The sequence below is a fragment of the Peromyscus eremicus genome, chromosome 6 (genome assembly GCF_949786415.1).
Source record: "Peromyscus eremicus chromosome 6, PerEre_H2_v1, whole genome shotgun sequence".
Classification (NCBI taxonomy): Eukaryota; Metazoa; Chordata; class Mammalia; order Rodentia; family Cricetidae; genus Peromyscus; species Peromyscus eremicus.
Window position 1 is genome coordinate 38820253 of NC_081421.1, and position 24838 is coordinate 38845090.

General features: G+C 42.2%; 1 protein-coding gene across 1 annotated transcript in view; it reads left to right on the forward strand.

The window, feature by feature from the left end:
* The window catches only part of Arhgef26 (Rho guanine nucleotide exchange factor 26), a 118970-nt gene that overhangs the window by 48847 nt on the left and 45285 nt on the right, over positions 1-24838 (forward strand). Inside the window, exon 6 of the mRNA XM_059265412.1 lies at positions 24526-24678. Coding sequence (XP_059121395.1) covers positions 24526-24678 — 153 coding nt within the window. The remainder of the gene's footprint in view (positions 1-24525; positions 24679-24838) is intronic.

Genomic DNA, 24838 nt, shown 5'->3' on the forward strand with positions numbered 1-24838 from the left:
ATTTCTGTAGGTCAGTGAGTGGCATACTATGCTCAGTTCTTTTCACTTTATGTTTTCAAATCTTACCATCACCTGTAGAGGAGACAGCTTCTTTAGTAGACGAGAAGCAGGGGTTGAAGTAACGGTACCCAAGTATTAAGCCCAGCATTCAGACCCACATCTGAGTCAAGCTCACTTTCTGTAGGAAGACAGAGCCAGCTAGCTGGTCTCGTGGCTGAGGAAGTTAAGATGGGTGTGGGATGGTGCTGTGTGGCAGGGGATCACCATACAGTAGGTTGTGAATTCAGCCTTGACCATCTTTGCCTTGGTGACCTCAGTATTGCCCTATATCCCAACATTTCAGGAAAATTGGGAAACCTGGATGTGTAGGTGCATTCTTCATTTTTAGTGGTGGGAGATAAATAAGTCCTCCTGCATACACCTTGAGTCCTTCTGCCATGGGTTACGAGTCTGTTGCGTACTGTGCTGGTTTAAGGTAACCTGATAAGTAGGCAAAGCCTATGCCAGTGTTCAGAGCCACATTCTTAAAGGTCCTTGACAGCCAGAGTTGGGAGTGGGGATATGTCTTAAAGTATTAGGGTGAATTCTGTCATTGCAATTTAGAGAAATTAAGCATAAATACTTTCAAGCATGCTTATCTCTAATATTATATAATATGAGACATTAACAAAATAGAACTGTATGATTTTCGGTGATAAAACTGCTTACCTTATTTCATTTATCCTCTCAGCAAACATGGAATAGAGAACTTTGAGTAATCCTTCTCAGGAAGGTTTTATGTATCAGGTATACACATCTGCATCTATGTATGTATGTATGTATGTATGTATATCCACACTCACTTTTTTTCTGATTATAATTGAGCTGGCCTATTAGGAACATAAAATAATTACAAAATACTGGAGTTTAGTGAATTAGAAAACACATGAATAAAACAGTGAGTGTGGAGGTGCATGAGTGTCATCGCCTCAGCACTCAAGAGGCTGAAGCAGGAAGATCCTCAGTTCCAGGTTGAAGTAGAAGGCAAAACCCTTCAATTAATACATAAATACATGGATTAAAAAAAAATACCTGTGTGTAAACAACTGAAAAAAGATGATGATCAAGAGACCATTTTCATATTGAATCCCCAGGTTCTCAACGGGAGCATCTTTCATATAATACTTTTACCCTCTATTCTTCTAAAATGCTGAGTTCACTGTTCTGTGTCATGGAGTGGAGGGAAAGTTTGGGTTTTGAAAGTCGAGGGGAAAAGGACACAGGTAGGCATCCCTTTCTTCTTGTTTTCAGGCTTCTGTAGATACTGATGGCTTCATGGTAGACCTCTGCCCCTGCAGTGCTGAGGGGATAGCTCTGTGGTCAGAACTGGCAGTCTGGATGCCATGTAGGACAGGCAGCAGCTGCTGCTGGAAAGAAGCAGGCATTTTGCCCCCTCTCCTTTTTTTAAAAAAAAAAAAAATCTAAAACATGATTGTTTCATGGGCTAGAGTGATGGCCTGGTGGTTAAAAGCACTTGCTATTTTCCCAGAGGACCAGAGGAGTTTGATTCCCAGCACCCACAGGGTGACTCACAACCCTCTGTAACTCCAATTCCAGGGTAATCTGATGCCCTCTTCTGGTCGCTTGCAGGTATTGCATGCACACGGTGCACAGACATACATGCAGGCAAAACACCCATACACATAAAATAAGAATTAATCAATAAAAAAACTTAATAGTTTCATTGACTTCCCTCTTTTATGTCTTTTATTTTTTCCTGTAAATCTTTAAATTAGTTTTAATAAAAAGTTCTTCAAGGAATTAATTTACATAAACCTGGAGGTTTGTAAAAAAAGGAACCTTTATGAAATTACATTTTACAGGATCTGAAGTCCTAGTTGAGACAACTGCTTTTCATTGCTTCTGTATGGCCCAGATGAGGAGACCACTCTCTGTAGTTGACCCAGGCTTTTAATCTTCTCCTGGAATCCCACAGAATAATATTCACAAGTGTTCATTTGTTTTATCTTATCCTGCTTTATTTGAGAAAGAAACCAGCGAGTGTTTCTTTTGCCTGGTTCTAATGGACTCTAAGGAGCACACTTGGAAATGGTACTGTTTAACAGTAAGATATGTAAAAACCCACATGGAAAATAAAACACTATACAAGGTTTAGTTATCAGGTATAACTAAATGTGAAGAATGGTTAGTTCAAGTTCATGCTGGCCTTGTTAGCACAAGTACCAAGATATTTTCAGAATCTTATGTTTGAGAGAGGGAAGAGCCACTACAGCCTTAATATAGGCTGGCAGGTATTGAATCTTACCATCCAGCCACCCGGTCATGTTCCCTGTCCCTTCCTTCAAACAGATAGGCCTACCTCCATCCCTTTGAAGGACTCTAGGGCAGCCCTCCCAGGTAAAGGACAAGTAGGTGGTTTCTTTGCTCTTTCTCTAGTTCTTTTTTTTTTTTCCCCCTCCCACCCCCCTCACCTTCCCTGCCCCAGCCCGCCCCCCATTCCCACCTCCTCCAGGGCAAAGCCTTCCCCGCAGACTGAGATCAACCTGGTAGACTCAGTCCAGGTAGGTCCAGTCCCCTCCTCCCAGGCCGAGCCAAGCGACCCTGCATAGGCCCCAGGTTTCAAACAGCCCACTCATGCAATGAGCACAGGACCCGGTCCCAATGCCTGGATGCCTCCCAAACAGATCAGGCCAATCAACTGTCTCACCCATTCAGAGGGCCTGATCCAGTTGGTGACCCCTCAGCCATTGGTTCATATTTCATGTGTTTCCGTTCGTTTGGCTATTTGTCCCTGTGCTTTATCCAACCTTGGTCTCAACAATTCTCGCTCATATAAACCCTCCTCATTCTCGCTAATTGGACTCCCAGAGATCCACCCGGGGCCTACTCATGGATCTCTGCATCCAGATATGGCGCTTTCTTTCTCCAGTTCTTACTACTAACTGGGGCCAGCTCTGCTCCAGTCGCAGAGAGTGAGAATGGAAAGTGCACTGGAACTATGTTTGGGTGGAGAAGAAACCAAATGCAAAGTGTGTGTGTGTGTGTGTGTGTGTGTGTGTGTGTGTGTCTACCACGTGAATGTGCGGAAGTCCAGACAAACCTTTTCCAGTTTGTTAACATTAAGGTGTGAGTTGTAGAAACATCAGTGAAACTGGAGAATGGCGGATTGCTTACAAGTTGGTAAATGATCACCTCGCTCTGGACCAAGCACTTTGTATCTTTGTGAATGATACACCCACCATGGCTGTATCATTCCCTGCTACGGCCCTCCTTAGCATCCTTATGAAGATAGGACTCCATGATGATTGAGATAGGTCCAGGCATTTAGACTGACCTAAATAAAGTGGCTAAGAGGGCTGAGTAGGAAGGAAGCCAGATAAGGTTTGTGTCCCCAGGCCTCACTGGGTGGGTTGTGGTTAGAAACTGGTAGTTAGGAATTTGATTTGGAAACCTGGGTCATCCTGTTCTTCAAAGGGGAAAGAAGGTGATGAGTACAGAGAAGATTTTAGAAGGCAAGGTTTCAGTGGGACTTGGAAAGTAGGTCAGAGCAGAGTGGAGGATTGGGCTTAGCGCAGAGAGCCTGTTAGAGAATCCGTGTGCTTTGGGACCGGGTTTAACGAGAGAAGTAAGAGAACAAAAGGGTTATATATTAAAATGTTCACACAAAGGCAACATTCAGTTTTTATGACTTATAAAATGAGGGCAGGAAACAGGAACTATATATGTAAGAGTACCCACGCTATAGACATATCTCTAATGAAGGAGGTAAGCTATTTGCAATTCAAAAACTCACCATTGTTGAAGAAAGTTAAAGGTTACCAGGGCCTTGGTTATGCTCAAATACTTCATAAGACTGGGATATGAAAGAGATTTTATGAACATTTTAACACTTCTAGACTATGTTGCATCCACTGAAGCTCTCAGAAAGCCTGTGAGAAGGTATAGAAACAAACTTTCCCCAACTTTCTATAAATGCCACTGGTTCTCCTGACGCTGGTGTCAGGAAGGTGGTTGAGCTGAAGGCTGGAGGCTGTCTTAGGTTAAAGGGCTCTGCTTGCTGGAATGAGGCTGGCTTCCATAAGGACATACAGTCTCCAGTTCTCGGGTGTGACAGGGCTTTTGGCTGACTTCCCTACAAACATGCTTGACATTCCCACATATCTCAGCCTTGTGGCTGTGGGGAATGGCTTCAGATTGCATCCCATGAGCCTAAAGGCACTTTCGTGTCTGCTAGCCTGGGTGTCAGAGAAGGCAAGCAACTGGGTTTGGGCCTCCTGACCCTGCCTCAAGCAGAACAGCTCTCCTTTATTGCCTGTCGTGGGACTTCGTTAGAGTCAGCCGCAAGGAGATGAAACACACTACATTTGCCATCTGGGCAGCAGAAAGGAGACCTCTGTACATGAACAGAATTAGCTGACTTCAGCTCTTGTCCCTCTGCATTTCCTGGCCTCTTTACTAAAGCGCTTGCTCTGTTGAGAGAGTAATTGACGTACTATACAAATATCCCACTGCAGTTACATAACTCACAGTTTTTCTGTTGTAGTCACAGATTGCGCAACCATCACAATAACTTTTATCTTTTTTTCATTTCTCAGAAATGAGTGCTGGGCTCATTAACATGCGTTCTGCACTTGCCCCGAACTTCCCGAGCTCTGGGCAGCTTCTGCCTTCTTTTCTGTTGGGATATTTCATATTAGCGAAGCCACACACTTGTGACTCTATAACTAGCTTCGTCTACTAACATGATCTTTTCAAAGTCAGCCATGATGTGCATGAACCAGTCCTTCATGTTTACTGCTGATAAATGTGTCATATTTTACTTAACCATTTGAGAGTTCCTGGGTATTGGGCTGTTTCTCCTTCTGCTCCTGTAAATTCACTGCTGTGAACATTTGTGTGTTAAGTTTTTGTGTTTCAGGTTTTCATGCCTCTTGGGTCCTTTCCTCAGAGTGGAGTTCCTTGGGCTCATGGAAACTAACGTTTTGAAGCTCCCTCTTCCTTTTATTGTGCACCACATGGATGCTGGTGACTGGTCTCCTTGGCTTCTCCTTTGCGCTTTGGCTCAGCCTTGCCTGGCCCAGCATCCTGCCCTTCACCCTGCTGCTAAGAGGGTTATCATAGTAAAAATGTCAGAAACCTTGGTGGTCCTGTTACTTTAGAAAGGAGCTGAAGTTGTTCAATACAACACTTGAGTACAGTCTAGGCCCAGGCTGCAATTATAAATTATCTTCTACTTACTTGCCAGGTTTGCAAAACCTTCCGTGTTAGGTGTCTCATTATTCAAGACAGAGGTCCATACATTTCTTCATGTTATAGACTTTTAAATTTCTTTTCAAATGTTTCAAAAGCCATACGTTTTAGGAACTCCTACAATAATTGTATGTTTCTGCTGATGCAACACATGTGACATGCAAGGTTAAAGTTGTGCTGGAGACCACTAGCAAACCTTGACATCCCCCAGCACATTCCTGGGCATATGTGTGTCCTTGTCTTCGCTCATGCACTCCGTCACCTCTCCCATCTCCTTCCTCCTGCAACCTTCTTGGTGGTCACTTGGTGTGCTATACTTCCTTTGGCGTCTGTCATAGAACATGGAAGAGAAACCGTTAGGCTCCGCCATGGCATGGGTACCTGTAGCAGGGCTCTGAGGAAGTGCGAGAGAAAGAGCTCGCCTCCTACGCAGGTGGGGAGTATTTCGGAATTTTCTTATACTATTGAATGCATACAGTGGAGCCTGGTATATAGAAAGTGTCCAGTAAATAGTCCCTGAATGAGTAGGGGAGGGTGTCAGTTAGACTTTTCTAACAGACTTTCTTTTGGGCCACCAACCAGCTCCCAAATCATGACACAGAGACTTAACTATTCGTTAGGAATGCTCAGCCCTGTCTTATGTTTGTTCCACTAGCTCTTATAACTTTAATTTACCTGTTTTTCTTCATCTACATTTTGTCCGGGGCTTTTTACCTTTCTTTCATTCTGTATGCCCTTTTGTGTGTCTGGCTGGCCCCAGGCATCTCCCTCTCTTTCTGCCTTGTTCTCTCCTCTCCCTCTCAAGCCTGGATTTCTCCCCCTCCTTATTCTCTCTGCCCACCAGCCCCACCTGTCCCTCCTCTGCCTAGCTGTTGACCACTCAGCTTTTTATTAGACCAGTCAGGTGCCTTAGGCAGGCAAGTTGAAACAGCAACACATCTTTACATAATTAATTAAACAAACACAGCAAAAACAAATGTAACACACCTTTACATAATTAAACAAATGCAGCACAAACAATTGTAACACACCTTTACATAATTAAACACCTTTAGGGTGGAAGGATTATTTTGGCTCCTAGTTTCAGAGGCCTTGTTTCATAGTCCTTGTCTCTGTTGATTCTGGAGGAGTAACATGGCTGTAGGAGTGTGGATTCTTAATCCCAGTGGGCAAAAAAATATAAAAGAAGGAAAAATTCCAGGACCCGGTACAATCTTTAAAGTAGCCAAAGGGTGTAGTACCTGAGGGGTACAGTAACCAAGGGGCACAGTAACCAAGCCCACAGTAGCAAAGGGGCACAGTAACCAAGCCCACAGTAGCAAAAGGGTACAGTAACCAAGCCCACAGTAGCAAAGGGGTACAGTAACCAAGCTCAAAGTAACCAAGGGACTGAGGAACTAAGCCCTCGGGAACCAAGGGACACCAAGGCAGAACATTAGGTATTAGGTGCTGGTGAGGGAATGGGGGGGGGGGTGGTAAAGGAAAGAATTCCAGATGAGTTAAATTCATCTGCTATTGCTGCTGTAACAGTTACCACAAGCTCAGTGATCTAAAACCACATTGAGATTTATTCCCTTATAGTTCTGAAGGTTAGATGTGTAAGTCAGTTTCATGGTCACTAAAGCCATGGGGTCAAAAAGATGGCATCTTCAGGAGGCTCTGAGGAGAAATCGTGTCCTTTCTTTTCCATCTCCTAGGGGCCATTCCATGGCTTATGACTCTTCTTCCTCTGAACCATCTGTGTAGCATCTTTTCCTCCCTCACACCTTCTCCCCCTTGCTGACCTTCCTGCCTGCCTCTTGTGACGACTTTGGTGACTCCATGGGACCAACTGCGTTACCCAAGATAATTTTTTTCTATCTCAGTGTTCAGAATTATTTCTGCAGAGTTATTCTTACTTTGTGAAAATAACACACTTCACAGACATGGACATTGTCAGGGGCCATTACATACCCAACCATAAAGAGAAGAGTTAAGAATAAAGGTAGCTTTTTTTGTCCTTGCCAAATATGAGAGAGAGAGAGAGAGAGAGAGAGAGAGAGAAAGAGAGAGAGTAAGTCAACTCTTGGAGACCCTCTCCATTGTCACATGACTTATCCCTCACAATGCTTCAGGGTCCAAGACCAGGAACCATAATCATTTCTAGGTTCAGAGGACAGTTGGTTTTCCATGGTCCTTTGTTTCCCCGTCTATAACTTACAGTGGAGAGCCTACATAATAAGACCTGAAAAAGTCTGGGCTAGGTTCTTTTCTAGTTTTAACATTGATAAGTATCTGTTATGTTTTTAAAAATTGCTGAGAAAGTGTAAAGCTGCAATTAAGCATGGATCTAGCGGATGGCAGGATTCTAGCACTTCTTTCTGCCCCAATTTAATTTCCAGAAATAGAGAGACTAGCCTTGCCATCCTTGAACTAAGTGGTCTGGGAAGGGAAGAGAGTTGGCAGGCATCATCTGAAAGACATGTGGGTTCATCTGGGAGGGGATAGTTTATTATACTTACCTGATAGTGTTTAATCCTGAGAACCACATGAGGTCAAATCATGATCATTCCATCTTATAAATGGGGAAATAGGGACAGCGAGACACTGAATAAGTTGCTAGGGTTTCAGCAGTCATAAAAGGGGCTGGGATTTGAGCCATGTGGTTTGGCTTTAAGGGACTGCACTCAGGACAGGGTAAGTAATTAGCCTTGCTGTATTGTAAGCAATGGGTCAACTGTGACATTGGCCTTTCCCTAGAAACCTCTTCACTTGTAGGCATCCTGTTCAGTATACTCACACAGTGAGAGGTTCTGGGTATCAGCACCCAAGGGGAAGGAAAGTGGGATGGCTGGGAGGAGATAGCAGAATGGGTTTTAAGCTGGTGGCTTGTATGTTCAGTAGTCACTGTCTCTTCCCGCCTCCTTTCCGGCAGGCTCTGCTGGGTTACTGGGTCTTCTCTTCCTGATTTGTTTCTTTCCTGTCTGGATTGCCAGTTGACTTCTGAGACTTGATGGCTGTGCCAGGCCTAGAGGCTGGTGACTCTGATGTCTGCACTCAGTTGCTTGTTGTGCTTCAATAAGAAGTGGAAATTTATTGGTTTTCCTAAATTGGGGCAAGAACTTGCTTTCGCCACAAATCCCATTTTTGTGGTGCTTCGCTAGCCTACCATAGTAGATGTCTAAAAAGGAGCATTGTTAACATCTTTGATGAACATTGAAGGAGAGGACTGGCTGTGTGGAATAGGCAAACAGGAGCTGACTGCACCTTAAACAGGAGCAGGTCTGAAATGCAGGGAAGACTGGGAATTCTGTTTCCCTTTTGTGGACAGTATATTATTTTTCCTTCAAGTTTATAGCTTAGGAGCCTGAGCACCAATGCTTAGAGTCTTGGCTTTTTAGGAAGATAGGTTTGGGCGTAAGACATGAAAACGTCAATGAACTAGACTTGGAGCTGATTTTACATGTTATTTTGTACCTGTTGATTAAATTGTGATTTAAAATACTGTATACACACCCTCCCAAGGATCTGGATGTAGTGCTCAGAGAGAGTGTGTTTTTTCCTATGCTGATTTTTATCCTAGAATGACCAACGCATGATAGCAAAGAAGCCATTGGCATGAGGGGCCTTTTTGTTGTTGTTGTTTTATTTCTTTGTTCCAGTCTGTTAGCAGTGTTTCCAGGCAGCAAACAACAATCTTCATTTGCCTAGTTTGCCTTTAATTTATACCCCAATTGTACCCATGAAAAGCTTCAGGCAGCTTACAGTCCGTGACATGTATACAATAAGTCTGAAGTGGGAAGTGGAAAACACAGCAGGGATCTAGACAGCCAACAAGCCAAGCCACCTCTCCCCAGGGAGTTGCCTTGAGTGAGGATTAAACACAGCAGTGTCCTCCTAGGCAGCCAAGGCAAAAAGGTCACATTACTGTTTATGTGGCCATCACCCACTAAAAGGGGACAGCCCTTCTGAAGTCATAAATCTTTTCTAGGTTTTGGGTTTTTGAGGAATTTTGCTAGGAAGGAGTTGGAAGTCTTTGGGAAGAGCCTCACTCTTCATCGAAGATGCTGTGTAGGGAGATCAGGACAGTTTAGGAGGCTGGCCTGGCCACAGAGACAGAGCCTTTCCGCACTACTTCACTCCATGCCACCCCAGCCTCAGGACCCTCATATTTTACTATAGCAGTTATGCTACACCTGATGGGTGATTGCTTTGTATTGCTAGGTGTTATTGCTCTCCTTGGAAAGTGGCAATGGGGTAAAGAGGAATAAAGTGCTAGTTTAAGTCATTTAGTGTGTTCTCGGAGCATTCGTTTCTTCTTAGGTCCTCAGCCTTGCCTGAGCCAGGCGTGGTTGGTCTAAATCTTCATTGTCATATACACCTGTAGGAGCACGGCTTTAATTATGGTTATTAATGAGCTCATTAATAGATATTAATGAGCAAAATCAGAAAGAACAACTTCCTGACAACCCAGAGCCACCCAGGCTTCCATCTCTGCTAAGGACATTAATAAGAGTGTTACCATGTGCTTTGTGTCCTTCTCACACTTGATCCTGTTTTCCAGAGAAAATTAGAATATGAATGAGTGGACTGAGTACCACAGAATACTAGGTGCAAGTGTGTACAAAAGTTACCATGGGAACCAGCATTTTTGTGTCTACTTTCTCATAAAGAAGTTTCAGATGACAAGTACTTTGAATTCTTACCTTTAAGTAAAAACTTAATGGCATTAAATTTCAAGGACTCTAAATGTTGTTCTATTTATATGGTCCTGTGTATATATTCCTTTTAGAATGTAAGTCATCCCTGAACGTATGGACTAAGTTTGAGTTTTAGGGAGTTTCCTGCGACACCGGGTTTTATAGTCTTCACCCCTCCTCTTCCAGTCCTCAGTCACACCTTTCTGTGGAGTTTGCAGGGGTGGGAGTGGGGGTGGGGAATTGCAAAATGAACTTGTCTGTGTGAACTTGAATTTAAACCTAAGCTTTGAGCTATGTAGTGTAATGTTAAGAAGCCCTTTGATCTGCACCTGGGAAATACTCTTGGTTTGCCTCTTTTTACCTCAGTCTTTTCTGTTTTCTTGCTACAGTGGAGCATGATAAAGATACCTAATAAAGACCTCTATGATGCATTCACACAATTCAGAGACATCTTAAAATTTTTAACTAAATTATCAGAATTCCTAGGGGCCTGGAGAAATGGCGTGGCAGTTGAAAGCACTTGCCATTTTTCCAGGGGACCCTAGTTGGATTCCCAGTACCTACATCAGGCAGCTCACAACCACTGTGACTCCAGCTCCAGGGAATCTAACACTCTCTCTACCAATCATGGGCACCTGCATGCATGTGGCATACCCTCATACCTGTATGTGCATAAATTAAAATAAACTTAAAAAAAAGAATTTTTAGCGAACATCAGCCTAGAGATTTTAAAGGAGCAAGCAGTAGCTATTGAAATGGGAAGGCTGAGCTGGGAAATGACTCAGTCCTCAAACATGAGGACCTGAGTTCAGATACCTACCACTTATGTAAAAAGCTGGGAGTGGTGGTATTGGAAATATGCACCCATAATCCCAGAGCTGAGAGCTGGAGACTGAGGGTTCCTAGGACTTGCAGGCTAGCCAGTCTATCCACTGGGTGAGCTCCAGGTTCAACAAGAGATGCTGTCTCAAAAATACAGTGGAGAATGATAAAGCTACTCAATGTAGACCTTTGTGGGTGCATTCACACAAATACAGTATACGAATGCAACACCTGCTTACCTATACACACATTAAATAAGTAAAATAAAATGAGAATGCAAGCTACTGGAACAAGTTTTTTTTTTTTTTTTGAGAACTTTTTCTTATTCTAAACCACTTTAAGTTTCAGCTTTATTGTTTTATTATCAGTCTAGATTCAAAAGAAAAAGCTGAAATAGAATGTAAGAAGATAGACAGAAACACACACACACACACACACACACACACTCAAGCACCAGCTGGGGGAAAAAATGAGAAAAGTGAGTGTGTATGTGTGTGTGTGTGTCTGTCTCTAGTGAGGAAAAACCTCTTTGGATCTTTTCCAGATCAGAATAGATGATATTCTGATTGAGATGTGGCAGCCCCATATTTTTGTAGAACCAATACATTTTTTTTCTCAGCTTTAGTCTGGTGGTGGACGTGATGTTTGTCTTTGATTTGAAGTGACTGATAATGGCTGCCTAGAGAGTAGGTTGTCTACCTGGGCAGAGTCCCTCAATACTTTAGTGATGGCTGTTGTGGGTTGGTGGTGGCAATTCTTGCCATGTTTGCTGCCCTCAATCTAGTGTGTTAAATTGATACTTATCATTGGAACCAACATAATCATATATACCCAGGGATATTTAAAACACACACACTCACACACACCACTTATCCATAGCAGAATATAAATTCATTTCGATGGAGTACTGAGTGCTTCGATGGTGCGGTTAGAGTATTGAGGAACACATAGGTGTTGAAATATTTTCTGTTTAGAGAAGATCCTTTATTATATAATAGCACCTTGAGTATGTGGAACCTGTCTGGTGTGTTCTATGTTTTCATCCTGAATGACTATGATCCTGTCTGATGAGCCACTGTCACCAGATGAAAGTGACAAATAGCTTAGGTTGACAGATAGCTCAGTGATGTGAAGAAGTCCAGGAGTAACTGGGTTTGCTTTAGGCAGATGGATGTGTAAGAAGGAAAAGTCCTTTAAAGGATGCCATTCCAAGGACACAAGACAGGGCTGATGATTGCCAGAGCTCCACTTGCTGTTCTTCCAGGGTTGGGCTGCTCAGCCTTGCTGGCACCCTTCCTAGACTGCTGAGGAATGGCTGGTTGGGCAGGTTATTCAGAAAGTACAGCTGGCACTGAAGAAACTTAGACTGAATTGGGTTTCACTGTGGCTCTGTTTGACATGACCGTAAAAGCTCCTGCTGGGAGTCTTGTGTCTTCGGTGGTGGGCAGAACTACATCTAGTTTGCGTCTTTAGCGGTGGCCATAACTACATCTAGGTAGTTCTGAGAGCCCAACTTGCCACAGTCAATAAATATGTGCTGACTTGATTTACTAGTGAGAAAAACGAGAAACAGAACTTTCTATTTTTGCTTAGCATATTCTTAGTAAAACAACAATAAAACAAGAAAAAGTAGATTTCATCTTTATAATAATGTCCAATTGAAAACAATAAATTATATTTATTCTCCATTTATATACTTACTAAACACTGTCTCCAAAGTTCAAGTACCTAACTGCAGGTCTCGTGTGTATAACAGTGAACACAGCAAAACAACACTTCCCCCTCTTTGACTTGAGTCATACAGAAGTAAATAGAGATTTTAAAATGTTTAGCTGTGATAACAGTAGGAAGAGTGAAGAATAGTAGAAGATTGTCTAATAAAGTCCCAAGACAAGGAGCATAACCAACCAGCCGAGTCTGAGAAGGCTTCCTGTAGCATACGGAATGTAATCTGAGATATGAGTAGGGGTTCGCTGGGCGAAGGGAAGGGCAGCAGAGGAAAAGGAGGAGAAAGGAATGGTTCCTAGGTAGCTCCACAGGATACTGTGGGCCAGCACTCATGCTTTCTGGTCCAGGACTGTCTCCGGTTGTTGGCTACAATCCACTCCTGGAGGCTGAGCCTAGCGAGCATGGTGTTGTCTTCGTACACGTCCATGCTTAGGTCTCCTGGAAAGGACTTTGCAGTCTTTGATTGTGTAACACCCTTAGTCAACAGCTGTCCTTGGGAGGTAACAATTCTTTTTAGTACCAGCTGTTCTTCTTCCTGGATGTGTGTGTTGCGGGCTGTCCAGGACTGTCAGGTAGGTGAGATGAGCCTTCACAGGAGGGCAGAGGCAGCAGATTACTGGTGTGACCACAGGCTGTGGATGCAGAAGGCCTCTTGTCTCTGGGTTCAAACTCAAGCTCAGGTGCTTAGAATTTTTACTTGTGCTCTATTAGTCTTGGTTTTCTTAACTTTAAAATGGGTCCAGTAGCTGTCTCGTGCAGCAGGCATGAGGACTGAATGACATGGAGACGACATGGAAAGCGTGAAGCACTGAAGGGTTTGTTCCCCAACATCCACCAAAGCTTGCTGCCCTGTGGTAGACACTAGAGGATATTCTGAAAAGCAAATGTTAGGTCTGTGTTACGTGTTTTAATCCCTTCTGTAGATGGCTGGCCTTACTGTGCAGTCTTTCCAAAGGCTGTCATCTGCTGTGCCAGCTTCATTACCAGGTGACTTTCTTTTTCTTTAACTCTGTATATTATATATATATATATATATATATATATATATATATATATATAAAACTACTCCTGCTCTCCCCCAACTCCTTTTGTATCCCCCCTCCTATTTATGGTCTCTAATTGTTGGTGTGTGTGTATGTGTGTGTGTGTGTGTATCACAAAAGTATTCACATCTTCATTTAGCATTGTGTCCAGGATTAGTCACTTTGGATTGGGCATCACCTATGTGGGTGTGCATCATTGGAGGAAACTAATTCCCTCCCCCTCAGCAGCCATTGACCATCTTTAGCTCATGTAGGGATGGGGCCACGTGGGAAATTCCTGTCCATATGGGCATGTCAGCTGGTGTTAGTATTCTGGTCTTGTTCAAGAAGCCTTATTGTTGAGATTTTATGGGCATGTCTTCCCTGTCATCCCTAGGGAAGACTGCCTAGCAACAGGCTCCCTAGACCTTTGGATCCTCTTTCATGTTCCTAGGGACTGCCTTCCCCTTTCTAGAGCTCTCTCTCCTCACCATTTTCCGCAGCCCCTACCAAAGTCCCTTTCTGTTTTCCTGACTTCTTTGGATATTTCAGTTTATATACTCAAATCTAGAGATTTGGAGCTAAGGTCCACAAATTAGAGAGGACATATGGTGTTTGATTTCTGGGTTTGGGTGACCTCACTTGGTATAATAATTTTCAGTTCCATCCATTTACCTGCAAAGTTCATGATATCATTAAGAAGTCTATTGTTCAGTAATGGACGGCAAGCCATTGCTACATCACACTCAGAGTGCTATTCTACCTATTCTACCAGGGCAGAGGGAGCTAAAGCTTGCAGGCACTGCACATCCAAGGAACTATTGTTTTACCCTTGAATTTGTTTCCTCCTCAGAAGTGTAGTGCCATCTATAAGAACATAACCTAGGAAGACTGAAGACTATCTAGCTCCCGTGGTTCTGGGAAATGTCAAGCGACAGGTTACATACACACCAGGCTTTCTTCAAAACAGATTCTTTAGTTGAGTCCTTTGGAACTCCTGCCTACTGAAAGGCTGAGCTGTTGTCTTTGTTGGTCTGGCTGTTGGCCAGGGAACTCTCCTGAAAAGGCTGCAGTCTTTGGAAGCACTGGAGGAATTGACAAGAATGAAGTGCTCTGGAGATGACTTGCTAACAGCCACATGGGCAGGCTACCTAGGGTTTCTGGTTAGGAAGGTGTTCAGAGGAGATCCCTTTGACCCCCCTGATGTCTTTCATGGTGTAGACTGTCAGTGAGTGCTGTTAGTGTTGGTGGTGGGGGTGGCCGTTCTGCAGCTTGGTTAGTTGTAAAACAGTCTGGCTGGTGGTGCTGGTAAGGAGGGAAGAATGTGTTATTGTTGCAGTGTGAAGAAACTTCATAGAGCCAAAGTCCGAATTTCCATTTCAGAGCTGTCTGCCAGACTGCTTCTTAAACTTGGTCCAGTTTCATTCAGAACCTCAGTGCTTCTCCTTTGGCTCCATATTTGATTTGAATCACCAGCCTTCCTGGCTACTGAGACAACAGCTCCTTCTTCAGAAATATATTGGTCTTCTTGCAACTTAGCTTGATTAGCAAAGTATGTAAATTTTCCAAATAACCAACAGATCTTTTAATGTTCAAAGCTTTAAATTATGTCCTTATTATGCTAATACCAAAATAAAGGGCATATACCTTGGTTTATATTGTATTAAAGTAAGCCGCATTAATAGATATTTCATTAGTACCTTGTTTTTAATCCTGTATTTTGGCGAACTTTTTGAAGTAATAAAGGAAATTTTCTTTTTCATTAGGGAAAGCAGTTGTTTTTTGCTTTGGAGTTGCTTTCTTTAGGCTGTTTACAATTGCAAAAGGCAAGAAGCTGTGAAGGAGCTTCACCTGTTAGATATTTATATCCTGGATTTACATGGTGATTACTTATAGTAGCTTCTTTTATCAGTTTTCTTTGAATATTTTCTTAAAACAGTTGGATTCAAATAAAGTATGCCTATTTGCATTTATATGAAATCAGCTAAAAATGAACGGGTCCTTGCCCTGCTGTGCCTAGAATTCCATTGCCTCTGATTTCTCACAGATGTGTGTTTTCAAGGGTCCACTAGACATCACCCAGGCAGAATGAATAGCTTCCTTACTGCTTCTCCTTCCTCCTGAGGCCCCTGTCTCTATTCAGAGTTTAATGAGCCACCTGCTCCGCATGTGGAACCCTTTCCTGGAAACCCTCACGTCTTCCTTGAGTTTCTCAATTCTGTTCGTTTTACCCCCCAGTCGTTGCCCAATATGTGATCCCCCTCTGGATTGTCTCGAGTCCACCTTCCTGGCCTACTGGCCATCTGTCTTGTCACTGCTCTGTCCCACTTCTGTCTGTGATTGATGACTTACTGGTTCCGTTCTCTAATAATTCTTGGGGTCACACACAGCCAAACCTTTGCTGTGTGTAGCTCCCATCTGCTCTGCAGGCTTCTCTGTCTGCTTACTTATTCTGTGGCTTGCACTTGAGCCTCCTAAACTCCCCACTTCCTGAATGAGAGACTGTAGCCACGTAGCTCTCTCTCCTCCACTTCCACTGTCCTGTTTTTAGGGATGACAGAGCAGCTCATGCCTCCTCCCCACCCAGGCTTATCTTGTAGTCAGTCACCCCACCTTCAGTTATCACTACCTCTGTCCTACTTAGCTGCAAAGTCAGGGATTCCTTCAACACCCCCCCCCTTTGAAAAGTTTCCGCACCCCATGAGCCTCTCTGCAGACGACGACGCAGCAATCCAAATCAGACCAAATCAAACTGAATTAAGAAAAAGCCCAAGTTTAATGGGTAAAAGACTTGTGGGTGATTTCCCAGCCCTCAGAAAGGAGATGGGGAAGGGAGACCGAAAAACCACATGTCTGTTTTCTGGGGTGCAATTTAAATACCCCGTGGGAATGGTCTTGAGCATCTCTGGGGGAGGAGCGGTATTTGGTTGGCTTTCTGAGACAGGGCAGGGTTTGGGGAAAGAGAGATGGGGTAGGGGAGTTGAGATGGAGCTTCTACCAGAACATTCCAGACTCTTTGGGTATGTGGGTGCCGGGGTTGAGATGGAGCTTCCCTTAGAACACCTTCCTTGGTGACTGGTTTGCTAGAGCAGCCCGCAGAATGCAGGAAGGCATTTTTCTTATCATCACTAGCTCCTTAAGAAGGAAAGGACTTCAGGGAGAGCCAAAAGAAGAGATACTTAGTGCAGGAGATGGGGCAGGTGACACTCCATACCTTCTCCTGGCGTGCCACTCACCCAGCACTGCAGTGCCTCCGGACCTCTCTGAAGCCTGTTGTTTAAGGGTGTTGTAAAGACGTTATTGTATAGGCATTCTAGATCATAGGTAAATGAACCTGAAGTTCAGCTTCCTTCATTTCTTGGAGGTGAGGAGAGAGGGCCTGACAGTCCCAACTGTATAAAGGTGGCTTGGTTTTTCTAGTTGTCAGCCTGCATCCTGAACCTACCTAGGCTTCCCCAACCTCCAAGTGCCTCCTCAGCATATGAAAGAAGTATATTGGTATGGAGATCCCAAGGGTTTTAAGAGCCCTGTTAAAAAAAACTAGGAATGAAAACCAAGTCTTGCTCTTTTAAGCTTTTAAGCTTTTTAAGCTTTTAGGCTTTTGAGCAGCAGTTCAGCTGAGATCCATTTGGGTGAGGACTCAGAGGCTTCCAGTTTGAGGAAACAAGATCAGCTGAGAAGTTGGCAAGGCTCTTTTAGAGTTGTCTAAAACAACTAATTTTAGGACAAACTAGAAAGCACAAGCCGTCTCATTTCATCTACAGACCAGATGCCATTATGGAGGACATCAAACTCTCTGCTGTCTTCACTGGAATGAAAACATCCTGTGGGAAAGAATGAATAAATTCAGTTTGTTCCGAGACTGCAACTGTTCCCTGAGACAGAGCTTGCCAGCACCCGACTGGACTAAGAGAGCCCACTAGCACCAGTTGGACTAAGAGCTGCTCCCTAAGACAAAAAGTCCATCAACATTGACTAGACCAAGAGCTCTCACTGGATCAAGAGTATCAATCAGACCAAGAGAGGCTCCCTCAGACACAGACACCACTTTCACCAAGTGGAGAAAGAGATGGGTAGACACCAGTGCAAAAATACAGTTAACAACATAAAAACCAATATGGCTCCATCAGAACCTACATCAGCAAGACCTGAACATCACAACACAGAAGAAACAGAAGATATCTACCATAAAAATGACTTTAAGAAGATATTAGAGATCTTAAAAGAGGAAATGAAAAATTTCCTTAAAGAAATTGAGGAAAAGTCAAACAAAAAATGGGAAGAAATCAGTAAATCCCTTGAAAGCCAAGAGAAAGCAATTAAACAAGTGAGGGAAACAGTTCAAGATTTCAAAACTGAAATGGAGTCAATAAAGAAGACACAAATTGAGGTAATGCTGGAAGTGGAAAATCTGAATAAACGAACAGGAACTACAGATGCAAGTATAACCAACAGAATGCAAGAGATGGAAGAGCGGATCTCTGGCATTGAAGATACGGTAGAGGAAATAGATTCATCAGTCAAAGAAAACACAAAAGCCAACAAAGTCATGACCCAGAATGTCCAGGAAATTTAGGACACCATGAAAAGACCAAACCTAAGAATAATAGGGAAAGAAGAAGGAGAAGAATACCAACTCAAAGGCACAGAAAATATATTCAACAAAATCATAGAAGAAAACTTTCCCAACCTAAAGAAGGAAATGCCTATAAAAATACAAGAAGGTTACAGAACACCAAATAGACTGGATCCAAAAAAAAATGTCCCCTCACCACATAATAATTAAACCACTAAACATACAGAATAAAGAAAAAATATTAAGAGCTGCAAAGGAAAAAGGCCAAGTAACATATAAAGGCAGACCCATAAGAATAACACCTGACTTCTCAATGGAGACTCTAAAAGCCAGAAGGTCCTGGACAGACATTATGCAGATACTCAGAGACCATGGATGCCAACCCAGACTATTATACCCAGCAAAACTCTCAATCAACATAGACGGAGTAAACAAACTATTCCATGATAAAACCAGATTTAAACAATATCTCTCCACAAATCCAGCCCTACAGAAAGCAATTGAAGGAAAAATCCAATCTAAGGAAGTTAGATACACCCATGAAAACACAGGCAATAGATAGTCCCATACAAACAAATACCAAAGAAGGGAAACATACAACACCTACCAAAAAATAACAGGAATTAACAATAACTGGTCATTAATATCTATCAATATCAATGGTCTCAATTCACCCATAAAAAGACACAGACTAATAGAATGGATACTAAAACAAGATCCACCCATTTGCTGCATACAAGAAACACACCTCAACTTCAAAGACAGATACCACCTCAGAATAAAAGGCTGGGAAAAGACTTTCCAATCAAATGGATTTAAAAAGCAAGCTGGTGTAGCTATCCTAATATCTAATAAAATAGACTTCAAACTAAAATCAATTGAAAGAGATCAGGAAGGACACTGCGTATTTATCACAGGGAAAATCCGACAAGATGAAGTCTCAATTCTGAATATTTATGCCCCAAATACAAGGGCACCAACATTTGTAAAAGGAACATTACTAAAGCTTAAATCGCACATCAAGCCCCATACACTAGTAGTGGGAGATTTCAACACACCACTCTCACCAAAAGACAGATCTACCAGACAGAAACTTAACAGAGAAATAAGGGAACTAACAGACATTATGACTCAAATAGACTTAATAGATATCTACAGAATATTCCACCCTAACACAAAAGAATATACCTTCTTCTCAGTACCCCATGGAACCTTTGATAAAATCGACCACATGCTTGGTCACAAAGCAAATCTCAATAGACACAAAAAAATTGAAATAACCTTCTGTGTCTTATCAGACCACATGGCTTAAAGTTAGATTTCAACAACAACAAAAATTACAGAAAGCCTACAATCTCATGGAAACTGAATAATGCCCAATTGAATCACCAATGGGTCAAGGAAGAAATAAAGAAAGAAATTAAAGATTTCCTAGAATTCAATGAAAATGAATGTACAACATACCCAAACTTATGGGACACCATGAAAGCAGTGCTAAGAGGAAAATTCATAGCTCTAATGCCCATATAAAGAAGTTGGAGAAATCTCACACTAGTGACTTAACAGCACAACTGAAAGCTCTAGAACAAGAAGAAGCAAACTCACCGAGGAGAAACAGATGCCAAGAAATAATCAAATTGAGGGCTGAAATCAATAAAATAGAAATAAAGAGAACAATACAAAAAAATCAATGAAACGAAGAGTTGGTTCTTTGAGAAAATCAACAAGATAGATAAGCCCTTATCCAAATTAACCAAAAAGCAGAGAGAGAGAGCATTCAAATTAACAAAATCAGAAATGAAAAGGGGGACATAACAATATACAATGAGGAAATCCAGAGAATCATCAGGTCATGCTTCAAAAACCTGTACTCCACAAAATTGGAAAATCTGAAAGAAATGAACGATTTTCTGGATAGGTATCCCATACCAAAGTTAAATCAAGACCAGATAAACTATTTAAATAGACCAATAACCACTAAGGAAATAGAAACGGTCATTAAAAGTCTCCCAACCAAAGAAAGCCCAGGACCAGATGGTTTCAATGCAGAATTCTACCAGATTTTCAAAGAAGAGCTAATACCAATACTCTTCAAATTGTTCCACACCATAGAAACAGAAAGAACATTACCAAATTCTTTATATGAGGCTACAGTTACCCTGATACCCAAACCACACAAAGATGCAACAAAGAAAGAGAATTACAGACCAATATCCCTCATGAACATTGATGCAAAGATACTCAACAAAATACTGGCTAAATGAATCCAGGAACACATCAAAAAAATTATTCACCATGACCAAGTAGGCTTCATCCCAGGGATGCAAGGATGGTTGAACATACGAAAATCTGTCAATGTAATATGCCATATAAACAAACTGAAAGAAAAAAACCACATGATCATCTCATTGGATGCTGAAAAAGCCTTTGACAAAATCCAACACCCCTTCATGATAAAGGTTCTAGAGAGATCAGGAATACAAGGAACATACCTAAACATAATAAAGGCAATTTACAGCAAGCCAACAGCCAACATCAAATTAAACGGAGAGAAACTCAAAACAGTTCCACTAAAATCAGGAACAAGACAAGGCTGTCCACTCTCCCCATACTTATTCAGTATAGTACTTGAAGTTCTAGCTAGAGCAATAAGACAACAAAAGGAGATCAAGGGGATACAAATAGGAAAGGAAGAAGTCAAACTTTCATTATTTGCAGATGATATGATAGTATACATAGTGCCCCCAAAAATTCTGCAAGGGAACTCCTACAGCTGATAAACTCCTTCAGTAAGGTGGCAGGATACAAGATTAACTCAAAAAAATCAGTAGCCCTCCTATATACAAATGAAAAAGGGGCTGAGAAAGAAATCAGAGAAACATCACCCTTTACAATAGCCACAAATAATATAAAATACCTTGGGGTACCTCTTACTAAGCAAGTGAAAGACCTGGATGATAAGAACTTTAAGTCTCTGAAGAAAGAAATTGAAGAAGATATCAGAAAATGGAAAGATCTCCCATGTTCATGGATAGGTAGAATCAACATAGTAAAAATGGCAATCTTACCAAAAGCAATATACAGTTTCAATGCAATCTACATCAAAATCCCAACACAATATTTCACAGATTGGAAAGAACAATCCTTAACTTTATATGGAAAAACAAAAAACCTAGGATAGCTAAAAGAATCCTGTATAATAAAACAACCTCTGGAGGCATCATGATCCCTGATCTCAAGCTTTACTATAGAGCTATAGTAATAAAAACAGCTTGGTACTGGCATAAAAACTGACATGTGGACCAATGGAATCAAATTGAAGACCTTGACATTAATCCACAAACCTGTGAACATATGATTTTCGACAAAGAAGCCAAAATTGTACCACGGAAAAAAGAAAGCGTCTTCAACAAATGGTGCTGGCATAACTGGATGTCAACATGTAAAAGATTACAAATAGATCCATGTCTGTCACCGTGCACCTCAAGTCCAAGTGGATCAAAGACCTCAACATAAATTCAGTTACACTGAACTTGATAGAAGAGAGAGTAGGAAGTAGTCTGGAACAAATTGGCACAGGAGACCACTTCCTAAATATAACACCAGTAGCCAGACACTGAGAGCGACAATTAATAAATGGGACCTCTTGAAACTGAGAAGCTTTTGTAGAGCAAAGGACATGTTCAATAAGACCAAACGACAGCCTACAGAATGGACAACGATCTTCACCAACCCCACATTGGACAGTGGGCTGATCTCCAAAATATATAAAGAACTCAAAAAGCTAGACATCAAAATACTGAACAATCCAATTAAAAAATGGGCTACAGAGCTTAACAGAGAATTCTCAACAGAAGAATCTCAAATGGCTGAAAGGCATTTAAGGAATTGCTCAACATCCTTAGTCATCAGGGAAATGCAAATCAAAACAATTCTGAGATACTATCTTACACCTGTCAGAATGGCTAAGATCAAAAACACTGAAGGCAGCTTATGTTGGAGAGGATGTGGAGCAAGGGGAACACTCCTCCACTGTTGGTGGGAATGCAAACTTGTACAGTCACTCTGGAAATCAGTATGGCGGTTTCTCAGAAAATTGGGAATAAGTCTTCCTCAAGACCCAGTTATACCACTCTTGGGCATATACCCAAGGAATGCTCAATCTTACCACAAGGACACATGCTCAGCTATGTTCATATCAGCATTATTCGTAATAGCAAGAACCTGGAAATAACCTAGATGCCCCTCAACTGAAGAATGGATAAAGAAAATATGGCACATATACACAATGGAGTATTACTCAGCAGTAAAAAACAATGATATCATGAAATTTGCAGGCAAATGGATGGAACGAGAAAATATCATCTTGAGTGAGGTAACCCAGACTCAGAAGGACAAACATAGTATGTACTCACTTATAAGTGGATACTAAATGTGAGGGAAGGGATGACCAGACTGTAACCCACAACTCCAGAGAGGATAGCTAACAGGGAAAGACCCTAAGAGGGACACATGGATGGCCCTGTGAAAGAGAAGTGGATGAGATCTACATGAGTGGACTGGGTGTGGACTGGGTGGCAGAGGGTGAGGAGTGGGGGATGAGAACATAGGGAAATGGGAGGGTCAAGCTAGAACAGGGACAGAATGGGAGGGCAGGGAGGAAGATACCATGATAGATGAGGACATCATGGAAATAGAAAGAGGCAGGGTGATGGGGAGGCTCACAGGAATCAACCACAAGGTTGACCCCCACCTTGGTCTACTGGCAGTGGTCCTGAGGGTGCCTGGACCGGTCTACTCTGGTGACTGGTCTAGCAAATAACCTAGCTGTTATCATAGAGCCTTTGTCCAGTGACAGATGGAGGCAGATACAGAGATCCCTGGCCAGGCACCAGGCTGAGCTCCGGGAATCCAATTGATGAGAGAGAGGAGACATATTGCATGCGAGAGATGTTGAGATCGTGATGGGAGGATGTGCAGAGAAGACCGGCCACACTAGTAGAAGCCCATGAACTGTGGCTGTGGAGCCTCTGGATACGGAAGATGGTTGTTTGGCTCGAACTGTTTGGGGGGCACCCAGGCAGGGGATCGGGATCTGTCCCTGGTCTGTGGGCAGGCTTCCGGAACCTGGTGCCTGTGGTGTGACACCTTGCACAGCCTTGGTGCAGTGGGAAGGGGTTTGGACCTGCCTAGACTCAGTGTGCTGGGCTCTGCTGACTCTCCATGGGAGACCTCGATTTGGAGGATGTGGGGATGCGGGGTGGCTTGGGAAAGAGGGCTGGGGGATGGGAGGAGGGAGAAGGGAGGAGGGGGATCTGTGGATAGTATGTGGAGTGAGTAGAAATTTTCTTAATAAAGGAAAAAAGAAAAAAAAAAACAAGTCTTTATTTTTCTTTATTCTACCACACCTCTGATTTATTGTAATTGCCCCCATGCTTCCCATCAGCCACTCCTGTGAGTGTTGAGAGGGGAAGGTTTTTTTTTTTTTTTTAACTCAGCTTTCATTTAGTGAGTTAATTTCCCCTGGCATATAACCCATATGCTTCTGTACTTGTTCTTGGTAGTACATGGTCATGTCTTGGTGTACGCTCTTACTATTGAATTCCAGTCTCCCAGTTCATACCCACAAAGATTTGAAAGCAGAGATTCAAGCAGATGGTTATATGTAACTATTCAGTCATGGTGGCCTAAGGAACCATCAACAGTGATTGTCCAACCAGTGGTTATACTCGTGCGTGTCAAGTGTGTGTGTAATGACTAAATCAGGCAACCCTAAATTACTGTTCCATCTGTCTCATATACAAGATCTGATTACTCTGAATTGCAGCCTAATTAAGTTGTGGACATATTAAATACTGTGCATATTAATGTATTTGAGATAACATTTTTATTTTGCAAAGGCATGTGAGATTGAGTTCTTTTCAGAGTCATTTTGTCAGCATTCACTTGGGTGCTTTGCGTGTGTACATTTCCTCCTCTTGTCTGTTTTGGGGACTGGGCCTCACTGTGTTTCAGAGGCTGGCCTAGAACCTGCTACGCAGTCTAGGTTATACTTGCACTCTTGCTTTCCTGCCTCTACTACCCAGTGCAGGTGTTACAAACATGCATGGCGCTACTTCTGTAAGTGGCAAGACACTCCGTAAGCCTGACCTTCCCTCCTCCATTGGGGAGGGCCCTCAAGATATAGGAATACCTGCTTATTTTTAAAATGTCCCCAAAGACAGAAAAATATCCAGGATTATCAGTGTTTTAAGATCAAAGGCTTAAAGCAATAATGTCTATAATAGATTTAAATTCAGACAAAAATTTCAATGCTTTTTCTTTGTAGGGGGGATATTTTTATTTAAATACTGTGTAGTGTTATTATTTTTAAGCCCTCTATGAGGATAATTGTTGTTTCTTAAAGTTTAAAGAAGTATAAATGCTTTTCCTTTTCTTTTTTTTCCAGATTCTTTACAGAGTTAGAAGCAAGACATCAGAATAACATCTTCATAGACGATATAAGTGACATTGTAGAAAAACACACGGCATCCACATTTGATCCCTATGTGAAATACTGCACCAATGAAGTCTACCAACAGAGAACGCTACAGAAGTTGTTGTAAGCAGGTTTTGGTCATCTAACCTAAATTTGATTAAAGCTCATTGATAAGAGATTAATTACTCATAGACATAGACATGCCTCCTAGTAGACTGTTTCCTCTTGAGTGATGTGTAAGAGGGTTACTTTTCGAGTCTGGAGAGATTTCTCTCTTAAGCAG